This window comes from Aegilops tauschii, chromosome 4 (assembly GCF_002575655.3).
Source record: "Aegilops tauschii subsp. strangulata cultivar AL8/78 chromosome 4, Aet v6.0, whole genome shotgun sequence".
NCBI classification, from domain to species: Eukaryota; Viridiplantae; Streptophyta; class Magnoliopsida; order Poales; family Poaceae; genus Aegilops; species Aegilops tauschii.
In genome coordinates this window covers 438,169,435-438,186,300 of record NC_053038.3, presented here as the reverse complement: position 1 = coordinate 438,186,300, position 16,866 = coordinate 438,169,435, and the positions used below count along the sequence as shown (strand labels likewise).

General features: G+C 50.2%; 1 protein-coding gene and 1 long non-coding RNA gene across 2 annotated transcripts; both read left to right on the top strand.

The window, feature by feature from the left end:
- Nucleotides 1–55: 55 nt before the first annotated feature.
- Nucleotides 56–3,882, top strand: LOC109762294 (uncharacterized). The gene is made up of 3 exons (XR_012182378.1): nt 56–205; nt 1,764–2,542; nt 3,595–3,882. It is a non-coding gene; the product is annotated as an uncharacterized lncRNA (long non-coding RNA).
- Nucleotides 3,883–5,998: 2,116 nt separating this feature from the next.
- Nucleotides 5,999–16,644, top strand: LOC109762282 (putative cyclin-dependent kinase F-2). The gene is made up of 2 exons (XM_073497365.1): nt 5,999–7,121; nt 16,610–16,644. The coding sequence occupies exons 1-2, from the start codon at nt 5,999–6,001 to the stop codon at nt 16,642–16,644; spliced, it is 1,158 nt and encodes a 385-aa protein (XP_073353466.1).
- The last annotated feature ends 222 nt before the right edge of the window (nt 16,645–16,866 follow it).

Below are 16,866 nucleotides of genomic sequence, written 5' to 3'. Positions count from 1 at the left end.
GCCGCGAGCCGGTCTGACGGGCCCGCTTTAAGATTCGTGCTTGGCTGGCCGTGGCACAAAACTGGAGAGAGCGAAGCGAGTGTCTCCCGAAGCATCCTTCCTGACGAAGCAAGCGTCGCCTGCCGCGCCTTCGTCTTCTGCCGCCGCAGCGACTGGGCCGACGATCTCTCCGCGCGCCTCGCCCTCTCGCCGGCGACATGACTCGGTATGGCCTCCTCGACTCCTCCTCCGATCTGCATTGTGTTTCGGGGCCGTTGGACGAGGGGTCCGACGGTGGCGGGGAACCAGACCTAGGGCTTTCCGGGGACTGCGGGCGAGGCTGCCGGCGCGGCGGCGGGTGATGGGTGAGCTCGGAGAGGGAGGCGAGAGGGGGGAGGGGGGTATGGGTGAGGAGGAGAGAGATGATTGTGCTGGTTGGCGCTTCCGCCGTTGCTGAACGCATTCGGGAGTGTGATTGCGTAGGTTGTTCCTTCCGGGGTTTAGTTTTTTTCAATTCTGATACGCTCCGTCCAGATTATGCCAAGACCATGTTGCTCAATCATCTATGATGGTCCGTATCAATGCTTGATACGCCTGTCTTTCCTAGCTGGTAAGAATGATATGGCTGTGGTCGGGCAGGGATTTTTTCATGCAGCATGTATTTATCCGAATTGTGCACATGAAGTGATGAACACAATGGGACAAGGAATGGAGAAGTGCAGCAGTCAGGAAGTGTGCCAACCTTTGTGGTTGTTGGATCCATTAGAGTCACCATCCAAGTATGCTAGTTCAGTTTTTATTATTCAATCAATTCTATTACAAGTCTTTGGATGGGTCAGTATGTAAATTATCAAATTGGTTTGTTGAATTCCGTGCTAATTCGAGTAGACCCCAATTTTGTGTGTGTGTGTGTGTGGAATCTGAACCAGCCTTTTGGTTTACAAAACCCAGGTGTCTCCCTTGTACATAGAAAATAGAAAATGCCATGGGGATGATTCGTGACTTTGAGATGTGGTGCTAGAGAAACTATCTAGAGTTGGAACTGCTGCAGGATGATTCAAAAGTAACCGTTCTCTGGTCCAGTGATTGGTGATTCTTCGTTGCTTTTCTCTCTGGACAGATTGTTTAGGGAAGTTCCTTGTTTATAACAGTTCTGTGTTTTTAAATTGCCAGACTCAAGAGTTCAGAAATCCTTGTAACAGTTCTGTGTTTACACATTACTGTTATTTATGTTCCTCTGCGATGTTATGCAACATCGCGTACAGCTTACCTTGTTAAATACTTCTGGTCAGACCTTGCGATCTACAAGTACTGAGCTGTATTCAGATTTGTGTTAAGCTGCTGTTTATCTAATCAAATCCAGAAGCATATAAGTTGCTGCTGCTTCTCAGTATTCCACATGCACAATGGACAGACGAATTAACTCAATTTTCAATAATTAGTGCGACAGTTGTTTCCTCGATTCTGCTGTTTTAACCGAGTTCAATAAAAGGATTGGGTACATTAAATACTGCTGGTTAAACATGGAATTTATGTGTACTTTGCATTTGTGTTTCATTACTCCAATCTGCTCCCACCTGAATCGCAGAGCTTCTCCTTAGGCGCCCAACGCACCTGGACGGAGGAAGTACTGTTTATCTAATCAGATCCAGAAGCACATAGTTGTTGTTGTAGCTTAGTATTGTGTCATCAAATATGCATTTTTTTTTACGTTTGTCTCTGAAGCATCAGTTCTTTAGGTCTGCAGTTGTCTTCTATTGAGACATTTCTATGTGACATTGCAGCTCCTTTCCCAACATGTACCGGCTCCGAGCCAGGGACAAGATTAAGATGGCAATCAAGCGTGGGTTCAGCGACGAGGATGAGGAGGAAGTGGCACAGATGTCAGGCCCAGTGGACTTAAAGGAGGCCACTCACGCAGACAAGATCACAAAGGAAGCTTGGGCTAAGGTTATGGTGCACAGGAAGGCGTCTGCCCTGACAGCTGCCCTGCGGACCGCGACAGCCCCCACCCCTGCCATGGAGAACGCCACAGGCCCGACCCCTACCTCGGAGACTGCCCCGACCCAGGGCCGGCCCTGAGGGGGGGCAGGGGGGGCGACCGCCCCGGGCCCCCAAGGTCAAGGGGCCCCCTCCCGAAGGCACGCACGTAGCCGGCCGCGAGGAAGGCCAGGGACGCAGGCATCGCACAGCCCGCTGACGCGGATTTCCTTCAATTTCGCAGGCGCAAGTCACGGACGCAGACACAGCTTCCCTTCTTCTATGGTAGCTATTCCTCATCTAGTGGATCTGTAGGTGTATGCCGTCATGTACAGATGTAGTTCATTCTCCTTTCAATTCAGATCGTTATTCCATATCTCCAAGCCCCGATCTAGCGATTTCTATTTCTATCGGCCGCAACGATCTCTGAATCAATGGGTTGCTCAAGGCTGAGGCGATGCCTATTCTAGGCTCCAATCGTTGGAAGCCATTGCACATGGCCGAGCGCCTCCCGCCAGGGCCATGAACCAGTCCACCGTGCGTCATCGCCGAGCACCGTCGTCCGAGATCCAGTCGTTCTCAGGTATATCATATTACCGTTTTGTTTTTTTTCAATTGATTGCAATTTTTTGTAGGTAGCTTACCAAGCTGATCGCTTGGTTTATTACCGTTTCTCACAATCTCACTTATATTGCTAACTGACTAATTTACTTTCGCATGTGTCATTCAACCTAAAAATATATATTTTTGGTTTTATCTAAGTGTCTTTTCGTACCATTTTGTATTTGTGTATATTAGTTAGAATCCAAATAGAATGTGAGGGCTACGCCACATTCTAATGCAAAATTCCTCCATTTGAATTTATTAGGCCCCCTCAAATGTTGAGTATAAATTTGGTTAGAATTTAACTCGTAAAAAATATGAGTTATATGCAAAAAAAAAGTATCATTGGGTAAGATTTCAAATAATGTTTTAAATGATCTATATTTTGTGATATATAGCATATACTCCATCCGTAAACTTATAAGATCGTTTAGATCACTATATCTTTTAAAAGTTTACAGAGGGAGTAGTTTATTAATCAAATGTTAGGTTAAAAGTAGATTTAAAACCCAACAAGGACTAATAAATCTGGACAGAGAAAGTACCGTACCCAACATACAATGTCGAAATAACACAACTTATCATGGGCCAACACTTGTGGATCTCACAAAAAGGATCATCCTCGTAGATACAGTTGCAGCGATAGCTATAGGAGCGTAGGCGAGATTGTTATAAATCTCGTATCCATTGCTATTATTATAAATTTTGTATAATACAAGGGGCCCCGAGTTCTAGTTTCGCCCCGGGCCCCCAAAATCACAAGACCGGCCCTGCCCCGACCCTCGCCCTGGCCCGAGCCATCCACTAAATCTGGTATAAAAATAACTTCTGTTTCTTTCTAAATACATGTAGGTACATTGTAAATAATCTAACACGAATGAAGGATGGGGTCTCTCTCTCTTAACTATAATTTGTTTGTGTATGGTGGTTTGGATGTTACCTGGCTTCAGAACTTTCGATGTCTTCTTAATATATCTAATTTTCATTTTAGAAGGTTTACATGATGTCTGATCACTTTTGCATTCTCCGCAGGCGAATGGACTGCTGTACAAATAGGCAATTGGCACAAGGCAAAGATTTCAGGAGAATGTTTGCATCAACAGGGCTTTTTCAGTTCCTCTTGTTTTCAGTTCCCTTCCTAATGGTGATCAGTCACAAACGTTAAAATGTAGCCGAGTTTGTGTATTGAGACTGGGTGAAGGGTACCAGTAAATGGTAAGGGGAGAAGCTTTCCCGTGGTATGCGAACCAAGTCTTGTGGTTACGATGGATGCTTTACCTTGTTCTGCAATGCGGAAGCATGTATGCGTGTTCACTCTGAGGTGTTTGTCTTTGTCGTGGCGGCGGCGTATGATTGGTGTTCATGTGAGATGATCGTATGTTCGTCTGTTGTCCAGGAAAATCCTGCATGATCGGTCGTTTGTCTGCCTCTCTTGTGATGTCATTTCCTTGTTCTTTTAACCTTTCGCATGTGTTAAACAAACTTCGTTCATCGTAGAAAATGTTCTTTTTCCGCGGAAACAGGCTGCAAGATGCATGATCATTGGTCAGCCAGAACAAAAATAGCAGCCTCCTAATAATCTTTTAATCTCTTGAACGAACGAATGAACAGGCCGTTTGTGGCACTTGGATCATCGGAAAGGAAAAACAGGCCGTTCACTAGATATGATAAGCAAGCGCAAGAGACCATAAACAACAGCTCCTAGTGCCATTATTCCCTTGTAGTAGTAAAACGCAAGCATGATTTCAACAGCTACTAAATTTACCCCCTTTCAATTCCTATATGGATTTCCTCCACCTCTCATAAATGAAGTTTCAGTCCCTGACCTGTTGACAGTGAGGCTAGATCATTCCTAGAAGAGAAGAAATCTTTACAAACTCAACTAAAAAACAACCTCGAACAAGCTCAAGCCAGAATGAAAAAGTATGCAGATAAAAAGAGACCTGACATGAACTATGAAGTGAGACATATGATTTACTCCCTCCATTCCCTTATACGAGGCCACTATGAAAAATACATTTTGCATCTATAGAAGGCCACTAACAGTAATCGAGACAAAAATTAATGATGTTTTCTTGTACTACTAACTTGTTTAATACTTGCATGCATGTAGTCATAATGACACTGTGTTATTTCCTTCTCACTCCTTCCTTGCATGCATGTGGACTTATTAATGATCCTGGTTAACAAAAAGAAAAGTTGACTTGCAAAGCAGTCATTAAATTTTATCTTGGTATAAGGGAATGGAGGGAGTACTTAAACATTGAAACCATGACAGCTTTTGACATCCTTATAGGACTCAAACTGGCTACTAAATTCTATGGACCATTTCTAGTTCCGAAGAAAATTGGTGCAGGAGCATACAAACTGCAGCTTCTGGGCATGGCACAAATACATGGCGCTTTTCACATCACTCAATTCAAGAAGCACTTGAGCCCATTAGCTGTTCCTGCTACAGGTCTGCCGTTAGTGGATCCACATGGCAAATCAAGGTCGCTCCTGTGCTGGTACTTGACACTCGTCCTTGTAATTGGTAACGCAGTGGCTGGTACGTACAATGGTTAAACATGTGATCAGAAGAAACAACATGAGAAGATGCCGACTTAATCAAGTTCACGTTTCCAGAATTCTTCAATCAGACGATCCGATCTTGGTTCCCTCAAAATGATCCTAGCTGGCAAGGATCGTCTTCCGGAACGGGCAACTGTCAGGACCTGAACTATCTGAACCTGAACATTTCTGAAGAATTCCATAGCGACCGACAGTGGCGAAACCCGAGATCCATTTTGTAAACCTGAACCTGAACCTGAACATTTCTCAAGAATTTTGTTAGTCCTGTCAGCCGGCCTCGCGCCGGAGCTCCCTAGTGCCGTCGGCGGGGTCCTCGGTGCAGCGGAGGAACTTGATCGCCCGTGGCGCGGTGGCACACTTTGACGACGACGCCGGAGCCGCCCTTGCCGATGCCACGCGTCTCCTCCTAGTCCTCGATGTGCCTCCTCTTGCGGCAGCCGGCCGTTTCTGGTCCTTGGGCGGTCGTCGCGTGGACGGCAGCAGGTCTCTTGCAGTTGCAGACGGCCATGGCGCTCGGCTCGATCGACGGCTTGGTTGGACGCGGGAAGGGGCGAGCTTTCGTCTCGTCAGCATATATTGAAACCGAATCGGTAACGAAGAACCTGAATTCTAGTCGGAAATGAACGAACCGTGAATCCGCCATCGGGCGGAAAACGCAGGCAGCAAGGCAAAGAAGCTGTCAGCCACCGTAACTCGGATTGAAACTGAACTGAATTCCATGGCGACTCGAAACAAATAGCCAACGCAGCGCATTGATCCATACGGAACTTCCTTCCTCCCCCTTCTCCATCATCGATCTCTGTTTGCTGCTTAGTTCCGCCGCCCTCTCCACCAACCAAAGCAGTTCGGTCGTCGAGCTAGCGCCATGGCCGGCCGCAAGCGACCTGCTGCCGTCCTCGACGCTGGCCACGGCCACGCGGCGGCTCAACATCAACAATCGCCGACGTGCTGCAAGAGGAGCCGCGCCTCCATCGGGAGCACCGACGACTACGAGAAGGTGGCCCGCCTAGGCAAAGGCGGCTTCGGCGTCGTCCTCAGGATGCGCCACCGCGTCACCAAAAAGAACGTGGCTGTCAAGTTCCTCTCCTCCCCCGACGTCGAAGATCTTGAGCGGGAGGCACGATTCCTCGAGGCCTGCGACGGAAACCCTTACGTCGTCGGCTTCGAGGGCCTGGTGTGCGATCCGGCCACCGGCGACACCGCCGGCCTCGTCATGGAGTACGTCGAGGCGTCGAGCCTCCACTCTTTATTGTGGGACAGGCGCAGCGACCCGCCGCTCCCAGAATCCACGGTGCGCGACTTCATGTGGAAGCTCCTGACCGGCGCCGAAAAGATGCACGCGCACGAGCGCCACATCGTCCACCGCGACATCAAGCCTGGCAACATCCTCGTCGGGAAAAACGGGGAGCTCGTCAAGATTTGCGACCTCGGGCTGGCCATGTCCATGTCCGACTGGCCCCCGTACAACCGGGCCGGCACGACGTCCTACATGGCGCCCGAGATGATCCTTGGCAAGAAGGACTACGACGCGCAAGTGGACACGTGGTCCATCGGCTGCGTCTTTGCCGAACTGCTCACCGGCAGGACGATGTTCAAGGGCTACCTCGAAGATGACGACGAAGACAAGACGAAGAATGACATAAGGCAGCTGTGGAGCATCTTCTGTGTGCTCGGGATGCCGGACGAGAGCACGTGGCCAGGGTTCACCTCGCTGCCGCTCACCGCCGAGGCGCTGCGACGGCTGCCGGCGGGGTGCAAGTACAGCCGGCTGCGGTATTCTTTCCCTGAAGACAAGCTGTCCGAGGAAGGATTTCAGGTGTTGCAAGGGCTCCTCACATGCAACCCCGAGAAGCGGCTGACGGCAGCCGCCGCGCTGAAGCACCCATGGTTCGCTGCTCCTCGCTCCGCCGCCGCCGCTGCGAAGGTCGACGCTCCGTCGTTTCCCAAAAAGAAGGCACCAAGGATCAAGTTCATCCCACCGGCCATGCCCCAGAAGAATCTACTCAAAATTCCACTCGCCGTGTGGAACGCAGCATAACAAGTGTTACTCTCTAGATGTAACTGTGCTTGGATGAGCCATCTATGAGCCATCAAGTAAAACTTGATCGCCGGATCGCCCATTAGTGTTGGCCTGCTTTTCTGAATTTTATGTGTCATTGTGTACATGTTCAGAGAATCAGAGATGTGTAATTGCGAGGTTATGTTCAGAGATCCATTTGAGTGCTGGCATGTTGTTACAGATGCTCAGTTGTTATACTGCACAATTTGTGCTGTTTTTCCAAAATCATGAACTGATGATAAATATGCAGTACAATGGATGGGTTGGTGGTTAAAGCCAGTGGTACTAGTTAAACAATTGGGCTTGTTGCCACCATCTTTTCCATATGCAGGTTTCTTACTGTGAAATAGATAGGAAAATCAAGTACGTCATGTATATATCTAAATGCACCAATTCTCCCCATCCTGAAGCAACTTCAAGATTGGTGGGGAATTGAAGAATTGAAGAATTGTTTGGTGTGTGGACCTCTTAACGGTGGAAGCATTGACGCTCAGATTTGGTCTATCCCTGGCGTGGAAGGCCGGCCCGTAATTGCCTTGTTGTTAACTCTGATAATTTGAAGGTTATTGCTAAGCATCCAGACAATATGCCGGAGCGGCCGCAACTGTGTTTAATGATTGCTATTTTATTGCTTGTGATTTTTCTGTTACTAGTTTTGAAACTGTAATAGAGAGGCTAATATAATGGCTCATGAGCTTGACAGTTTAGCTAGATCTCTAATGAATAAAGTTTTTTTATATAAAATAAAAGGTTTTGACAATGAAAAACTATATTTTTATAGTAATTCATTGGCGAGGTACTTCTTTCGTAGCCAACTACGTCTCCAACGTATCTATAATTTTCAATTGTTCCATGCTATTATATTATCTGTTTTGGATGTTTTATATACATTAATATGTTATTTTATATTATTTTTTGGACTAACTTATTAACCCAGAGCCCAGTGCCAGTTTCTGTTTTTTTTCTTGTTTTTGAGTTTCGCAGAAAAGGAATATCAAACGGAATAAAACTTTCGCGATGATTTTTCTTGGACCAGAAGACACACATGGGACTTGGAGTCCAAGTCAGAAGACCCTCGAGGAGACGACAAGCCAGGGGGCGCGCCGGGGGGGGGGGGGGGGGCTAGGGCTTGTGGCCCCCTCGGAGACCCCCTGAACTCCTTCCTTGGCCTATAAATTCAGATATATTCCCAAACCCTCAGAACAAGCCACGAAAATACTTTTCTGCCGCCGCAACCTTCTGTTCCCGTGAGATCCCATCTTGGGGCCTTTTCTGGCGATCTGCCGGAGGGGGATTCGATCACGGAGGGCATCTACATCAACCCTATTGCCCTTCCGATGAAGCATGAGTAGTTTACCTCAGACCTACGGGTCCATAACTAGTAGCTAGATGGCTTCTTCTCTCTCTATGATCTTCAATACCATGTTCTCCTCGATGTTCTTGGAGTTCTATCCGATGTAATATTCTTTTGTGGTGTGTTTGTCGAGATCCGATGAATTGTGGATTTATGAACAGATTATCTATGCATATTATTTGAATCTCCTCTGAATTCTTATATGCATGATTTGATAGCTTTGTATTTCTCTTTGAATTATAAGTTCGGTTTGGCCAACTACATTGGTATTTCTTGCAATGGGAGAGGTGCTTAGATTTGGGTTCAATCATGCGGTGTCCTCACCCAGTGACATAGTAGGGATAGCGAGACACGTATTGTATTGTTGACATCAAGGATAAAAAGATGGGGTTTTCATCATATTGCTTGAGTTTATCCCTCTACATCATGTCATCTTACTTAAGGCGTTACTCCGTTCTTTATGAACTTAATACTCTAGATGCATGCTGGATAGAGGTCGATGTGTGGAGTAATAATAGTAGATGCAGAATCGTTTCGGTCTACTTGACACGGACGTGATGCCTATATGCATAATCATTGCCTTGGATATCATCATAACTTTGGGCTTTTCTATCAATTGCTCGATAGTAATTTGTTCACCCACCGTATTATTTGCCTTCTAGAGAGAAGCCTCTAGTGAAACCTATAGCCCCGGGGTCATATTTTTAGATCTATAAACCAAAAATACCTTGCTGCAATTTATTTACTTTTATTTAGTTTTACATTTTAAAAATCTTTTATACCTATCAGATCTCACCATTGCAATTGACCGTGAAGGGATTGACAACCCCTTTATCACGTTGGGTGCAAGTGTTTGATTGTTTATGCAGGTGCATAGATTGGGGACTTGCTTGTACGTCCTACTGGATTGATACCTTGGTTCTCTAAGTGAGGGAAATACTTATCTCTACTTTGCTGCATCACCCTTTCCTCTTCAAGGGAAAAACCAACGCAAGCTCAAGAAGTAGCAGGAAGGATTTCTGGCGCCGTTGCTGGGGAGGTTCACAGCAAGTCAAGATTAGCCTTCCGTCAACTTGCCAATTTCTGTCGCCGTTGCCGGGGAGGTCTACATCAAGCCTACCAAGTACCCACCATAAACTCTCATCTCTTGCATTACATTATTCGCCATTTGCCTCTCGTTTTCCTCTCCTCCACTTCTAAAACGATTTTTCAGAAAAATACAAAAAGATTTGCCTTTTTACTCGTCCTTCTTTCGTTCGTCTTTTCATTTGCCTTTTTTTGGTTGCTCGTCTGCTAGATTGCTCGATATGCTTTTATGGCTAGCTCCTCTATCGTAATCGATACCCCAGAAAACGAGGTTCTTAATTTTAAACAAAGGGGTGGGGAGAATCTTAAAGATGCTTGGTATAGAATTTGCAATGCTCAAAATAGATCTACTCGTAAGCAATCTACTACTGTTCTTCTTCGAATGTTTTATGTGGGTGTGCCTACTTGGTATAGATATGTGCTAGATACCATTACTGGGGGAAATTTCTTGGGTAGTCACACTATGGATGCTTACAATGCTATATTGAATCTAGTAGGATCTCCACCGCTTATGGTTAATGGATCGGATTTAACTTTGGAACATGTGATGCAATGACTTGATATTATTGAAAATAAAATCCCCACCGTAGAGCTATTTGAGAGTTTGGATAAAAAGTTCCATAATCATATTACTCAACTTGGATCAAAGGTGGGGGTTACTTTGAAGAACTTTAAGGAAAAAGAACCCATAGTTAATGAGAAAATTGATCAAGATTCCTCTAGAATTAATAAATTAGAAGATATTATTACCAACTTGGGTTCCGCTTTTGCCGCTGTTAAAACTACTCCAAAACTTACTCCTATTAAAACTACCAAGTTTATTTATATTCCTAAAAATAAGGGTGATTCTTCTAGCAAAGAAAACGGGGATCTTAAGATGATAAGTGTTCACCCCAACTTCCTCAATATTATTAAGGAACCGATTGCCACTAGTGAATTTCTTGATTTCTTGCCTAGAAGTGTGATTATTGATAAAACCAAAGAAATGATAACCCACATGTATAGGGGATCGCAACAGTTTTCGAGGGTAGAGTATTCAACCCAAATTTATCGATTCGACACAAGGGGAGCCAAAGAATATTCTCAAGTATTAGCAGCTGTAACAGTGGCAAAAATAACAGTAGCAGTTTTGTAGCAATTGTAACAGTGGGAAAAGTAACTTAGCAAAGATCAATATGAAACGAGTCGTAGGCAATGGATCAATGATGGATAATTATGTTGAATGGCATTCATCATGCAACAGTTATAACATAGGGTGACACAGAACTAACTCCAATTCATCAATATAATGTAGGCATGTATTCCGAATATAGTCATACGTGCTTATGAAAAAGAACTTGCATGACATCTTTTGTCCTACCCGCCCGTGGCAGCGGGGTCCTATTGAAAACTAAGGGATATTAAGGCCTCCTTTTAATAGAGTACCGGACCAAAGCATTAACACTTAGTGAATACATGAACTCCTCAAACTACGGTCATCACCGGAAAGTGTCCCGACTATTGTCACTCCGGGGTTGCCGGATCATAACACGTAGTAGGTGACTATAACTTGCAAGATAGGATCAAGAACACAAATATATTCATGAAAACATAATAGGTTCAGATCTGAAATCATGGCACTCGGGCCCTAGTGACAAGCATTAAGCATAGCGAAGTCATAGCAACATCAATCTTAGAACATAGTGGATAGTAGGGATCAAACCCTAACAAAACTAACTCGATTAGATGGTAAATCTCATCCAACCCGGCTGTGGTATTCTTTCCGTGAAGACAAGCTATCCGAGGAAGGATTTCAGGTGTTGCAAGGGCTCCTCACATGCAACCCCGAGAAGCGACCGACGGCAGCCGCCGCGCTGAAGCACCCATGGTTCGATGCTCCTCGTTCCGCCGCCGCCGCCGCCACTGCGAAGGTCGACGCTCTGTCGTTTCCCAAAAAGAAGGCACCAAGTGTTGAACATGTGTACATGTACGTAGGTTTGGGTTTTGTATGCCGCACCTGTAGTGTCTCTCTCCCTCTGTATTTACTTGTATCTTGGGAGACAAGACACCGGTCGCACCCCTTGTACCTATATATATGTGCCTAGTGCACGATCAATCAATTATCGATGCACCAAATCATTCTCTACATGGTATCTATCGCAAGTCGATCTCCCCGCTTCCGCTAACCCTAGCCCTAGCCGCCATCGCCTCGGGCCGCCGCCGCCGCCGCAATCTGCCGCCGCCGCCGCCGCTACCCACCTCCCCACCGCGCCGCCCTCCTGCCGCGCTGCCCTCTCCACCCCGCCGCGCGCGCCCTCCCGCCGCGCTGCCCGATCCACCCCGCCGCGCCGCCCTCTTGCCGCGCCGCCCCCTTCAGCACCTCTTCGCCGCCATGTCGTCCAACGCCTCCACCTACTCCAACCCCTTCGCCGTCGACTCTGCGGAAATCCGCGACATCAACGTCCATGCACGCGTTCCCGTCGTCCTCGACGCCTCCAACTCCACGTACTTCGCGTGGAAGACGTACTTCACGCTGCTCTTCCGCGAGAACAACCTCGTGGATCATGTGGATGGCACCGTTGACTCCCGCGCCATGGTGGATGACGCTGAGTGGACCGCGATCGACGCCACCATCATCCGGTGGTTCTTCACCACCATCTCCAAGGACCTGTTCCACACGGTCGTGAGCGCCGGCGACGACGCCCGCGCCTTGTGGGTCAAGCTGAATGGCCTCTTCACCAACAACAAGCTTCAGTGCCGCGTTTTTTTGCAGCAGGAATTTTTTGACTGTCACCAGAATGAACAGTCCATTGATGACTACTGCCGCCGCCTGAAGACGTTGGCGGATGAGCTCCGCGACATTGGCGCCAAGGTTGATGACGACCTCCTCCTCAGCACGCTCACCGCCGGCCTCAACGAGGACTTCGGCAACGCCGCCTCCAACCTCACCTTGATGCCGGAGCCCTCCTTTCCCAAGTTTGTGGCATACTTGCGGTTGGAGGAGTGCCGGATGAAGGGGGTCAAGAAGCGCGTGCAGCATCACGCCCTCGCCGCCAGCACCTCCCGTGGCGCCCCACCAGCGGTGCGCCAGCAGCCGCCGCCCCCCGCGCCTCTGGGGTACTTTTCCCTGCCGCCCGCGCCCCCCGCCCCTCTCGCTGCCCCCCAGCAGCCCGGTGGCGAGCGCCGCGGCAACCGCCGCAGGGGCGGCCGCAAACAGCAACAGGCGCCGCGGCAACCGCCGCAGGGGCGGCCGCAAACAACAACAGGCGCCAGGGGGGGGGGGGCTCGTCAGTAACAGCAGCAGGTCAACCCTCCGTGGACGTACGATACCAACCCATGGAACGGCGTTGTCCATGCGTACTCGATGCCGGTCCCTCGGGCTCCCGCTCCGGGCATCCTTGGGCCTCGTCTAGCGAGCCATTAGGCCCTCTTCGCCGCGCAGAATGCCGCTCCCTACAGCGGCTACGGTGCCGCGCCTCAGCCCGCGCCCGCCTACGGTGCCGCCGCCGCGCCGGTCTTCGGCGCCCCCCGCCGCGCCAGCCTTCGGCGCCGCCCCCGCGCCGGCTTATGGCGCTGCCCCTGCGCCGGCCTATGGAGGGTTTTACCCTCCTCAAGCGCCGCCACCGTGGGACCCGGCCCTTCTCGCCGCCTTGCACTCCGCCCCGTCACCGAGTTCCTATGGTGGCGGTGGTGACTGGTACATGGACTCGGGCGCCACCGCTCACATGACTGCTCATCCCGGTAACCTCACGTCTGCCACTCTTGTTCATACTCCCACTCGCACCACCGTTGGTACCGGTTCCTCTCTACCCATTACACATGTCGTTCATATGTCGTTTCCTTCTACTTCTACTCCCGTTAACATGTCTAATGTTCTTGTGTCTCCCAACTTAGTCACTAATCTAGTTTCTGTTCGTCGTCTTGCTCGTGAGAATCCTATAACTGTTGAATTTGACGATATCGGTTTTTCTGTGAAGGACGCCCGTACACGGATGGTACTCCACCGATGTGACAACCCGGATGAGCTTTACCCGGTGCATCCCTCCGGCGCCACCACCACCCGTCGTCCCGCCGCCTTCGCCGCTAGTGTCGATCTTTGGCACGCCCGCCTCGGTCACCCCAACTCCACCGTTATGCGTCAGATTCTTCAGAGTTTTTCTTTCTCATGTAATAAGGTTGACGACCACACTTGTGAGGCTTGCCGTCTTGGCAAGCACGTTCGTCTCCCCTTTAGCGAGTCCACAAACATTTCCACCTTTCCGTTTCAGTTATTGCATAGTGATGTTTGGACGTCCCCGGTTGCGAGCAACACGGGCTATTTATACTATTTGGTGATATTGGATGATTTTACCCATTATGTGTGGACATTTCCTCTTCGTCGCAAGTCCGACGCTCTTGCCACACTCACAACATTTTATTCATATGTCACCACACAGTTCGGTCGTCCCATCTCGCCTTGCAAACTGACAACGGCAAGGAGTTTGACAACGTCGCCGTCCGCTTGCGTCGCACGGCACCATCTTTCGCCTCACTTGTCCCTACACGCCACAACAGAATGGTCGCGCCAAGCGCGTCATTCGCACCCTTAATGGCTGTGTCCGCACGTTTCTCTTCCACTCCTACGTGCCTCCTCGGTTCTGGCCGGACGCGCTCGTGACCGCCAGCCTTCTCATTAACATTCGCCCGTGTCGTTCGCGCTGGAACTACACTCCTCACCAGCTCCTCTTCGGTGCGGTTCCATCTTATGATGGTCTTCACATTTTTGGGTGTCTTTGTTATCCTAGCACCGCGTCCACTGCTCCTCACAAACTCGCTCCCCGGTCGCTTCCATGCATCTTCCTTGGTTATCCTCCCAACACCAAAGGTTACCGGTGCTATGATCCAGTGTCCCACCGCGTTTTCACTTCGCGGCATGTGTACTTTGATGAGCTGGTGTTCCCGTTTCAGCAGGTACTGTCACCTTCGGCGTCTCCCGCGGCGCGGTTCGCCCCTGCCTCCTCCTCTGGCGAACCGACCAGCCGCGCACTGGGCTCGGCCCTGCCCGCGCTCCCCGCGCCGGCGGCCCCCGTCGCCGCGACCCCCACCGCGGCCCCCTCGGAGGCCCCTGTCGCCGCGGCCCCCACCACGGCCCCCTCGGCGGCCCCCTCCGCGGGCCCCGCCGCCGCGGCCGCCCCCGTCACCGCGGCTCCGTCGGCGGCCCCCTCGGCCGCCCCCGTCGTCGCGGCTGCACCCCTCACCGGTGTGGTCACTCGGGCTCGGACTAGGACACTTCGTCCTAGCACGCGCTACACGTCTGACGAGTACGCGTGTGCTGCATCTACCTCGGCACCGTCTCCACTCCCCACCTCCGCTCGCGCAGTTCTTCGGGATCCGAAGTGGCTTGCTGCGATGCGTGAGGAGTTTGATGCCCTACAGCGCAACCGTACGTGGCAGCTTGTCCCGCGGCCTCCCCGTGCCAATATGATCACTGGCAAGTGGGTCTTCCGCCACAAGACTCGCCCCGACGGCTCTCTCGAGCGCTACAAGGCGCGTTGGGTGGTGCGCGGCTTTCGCTAGCGTGCCGGCGTGGACTTCACCGACACATTCGCCCCGGTTGTCAAACCAGGCACGATTCACGCTGTCCTCCAGCTTGCTGTTTCTCGCGCCTGGCCAGTTCACCAGCTCGATGTGTCTAATGCTTTTTTGCATGGCCATCTCGACGAGCAGGTGTTTTGTCAGCAGCCTACTGGTTTCGTCGACCCAGACTATCCGGACCACGTGTGCTTGCTCTCCCGTTCTCTCTACGGGTTGAAGCACGCGCCTCGGGCCTGGTGCCAGCGGATCGCGACCTTCCTTCAGCAGCAGGGGTTCCGGTCCACACGGTCCGATGCCTCCCTGTTTGTTTATCACCAGGGTCCCGCCACCGCGTACCTCCTCCTGTACGTCGACGACATCATCCTGACTGCCTCCTCGCCAGCGCTCCTTCAGCAGATCACAGCTCGCCTCGGCACTGAGTTCGCCCTCAAGGATTTGGGGGCTCTCCACTACTTCCTTGGCATCGAGGTTGTCCGCCGTCGAGGGATCTCCGGCTTCCGACGCTCCCTTCTACCGCTCCATTGTCGGTGCACTTCAGTACCTCACACTGACGCGTCCGGACATTCAGTACGCTGCCCAGCAGGTGTGCCTTCATATGCATGCTCCTCGTGATACTCATTGGGCTCTGGTGAAACGTATCCTTCGGTACATACGTGGCACCACAGCTATGGGTCTCACCTTGACGGCATCACCTGACACCAGCCTTGTTGCCTACTCCGACGCCGACTGGGCTGGGTGTCCCGACACTCGATGCTCCACTTCCGGCTACTGCGTCTACCTTGGGCCCTCTCTGATTTCGTGGTCGTCTAAACGACAACCCACGGTCTCACGATCGAGTGCCGAGGCCGAGTACAGGGCCGTGGCCAACGCCGTTGCGGAGTGCTCTTGGCTACGACAACTACTTCAGGAGTTGCTATGCGAGGTTACCAAGGCGACGCTTGTTTACTACGACAACGTCTCCGCGGTGTATCTCGCTGCCAACCCTGTCCATCACCGACGGACGAAGCATATTGAGCTCGACATTCACATTGTCAGGGAGCACATCGCACTTGGTCGTGTTCGAGTTCTCCATGTGCCCACCGATTAGCAGTTCGCCGATGTCATGACGAAGGGACTACCCACCTCGACGTTTGAGGGCTTTCAGTCCAGTCTCTGCGTCACCGGCGACGCTTCAACTGTGGGGGAGTGTTGAACATGTGTACATGTACGTAGGTCTGGGTTTTGTATGCCGCACTTATAGTGTCTCTCTCCCTCTGTATTTACTTGTATCTTGGGAGACAAGACACCGGTCGCACCCCTTTTACCTATATATATGTGCCTAGTGCACGATCAATCAATTATCGATGCACCAAATCATTCTCTACACCAAGGATCAAGTTCATCCCACCGGCCATGCCCCAGAAGAATCTACTCAAAATCCCGCTCGCCGTGTGGAACGCAGCGTAACGAGTGTAATTAGACTCTCTATATGTAACTGTGCTTGGATGAGCCATCGATGAGCCATCAAGTAGAACTTGATCGCCCATTAGTGTTGGCCTGCTTTTCTGAATTTTATGTGCCATTGTGTACATGTTCAGAGAATCAGAGATGTGTAATTGCGAGGTTGTGTTCAGAGATCCATTTGAGTGCTGGCATGTTGTTACAGATGCTCAGTTGTTATTAAGTTATACTGCACAATTTG

Coding starts and splice junctions, on each gene's coding strand:
- LOC109762282 (XM_073497365.1), top strand. CDS start 5,999: ATGGCCGGCCGCAAGCGACCTGCTGCCGTCCTCGACGCTGGCCACGGC. Junction 7,122..16,609: donor GTTCATCCCACCGGCCATGC/CCCAGAAGAATC, acceptor CAAAATCCCGCT/CGCCGTGTGGAACGCAGCGT.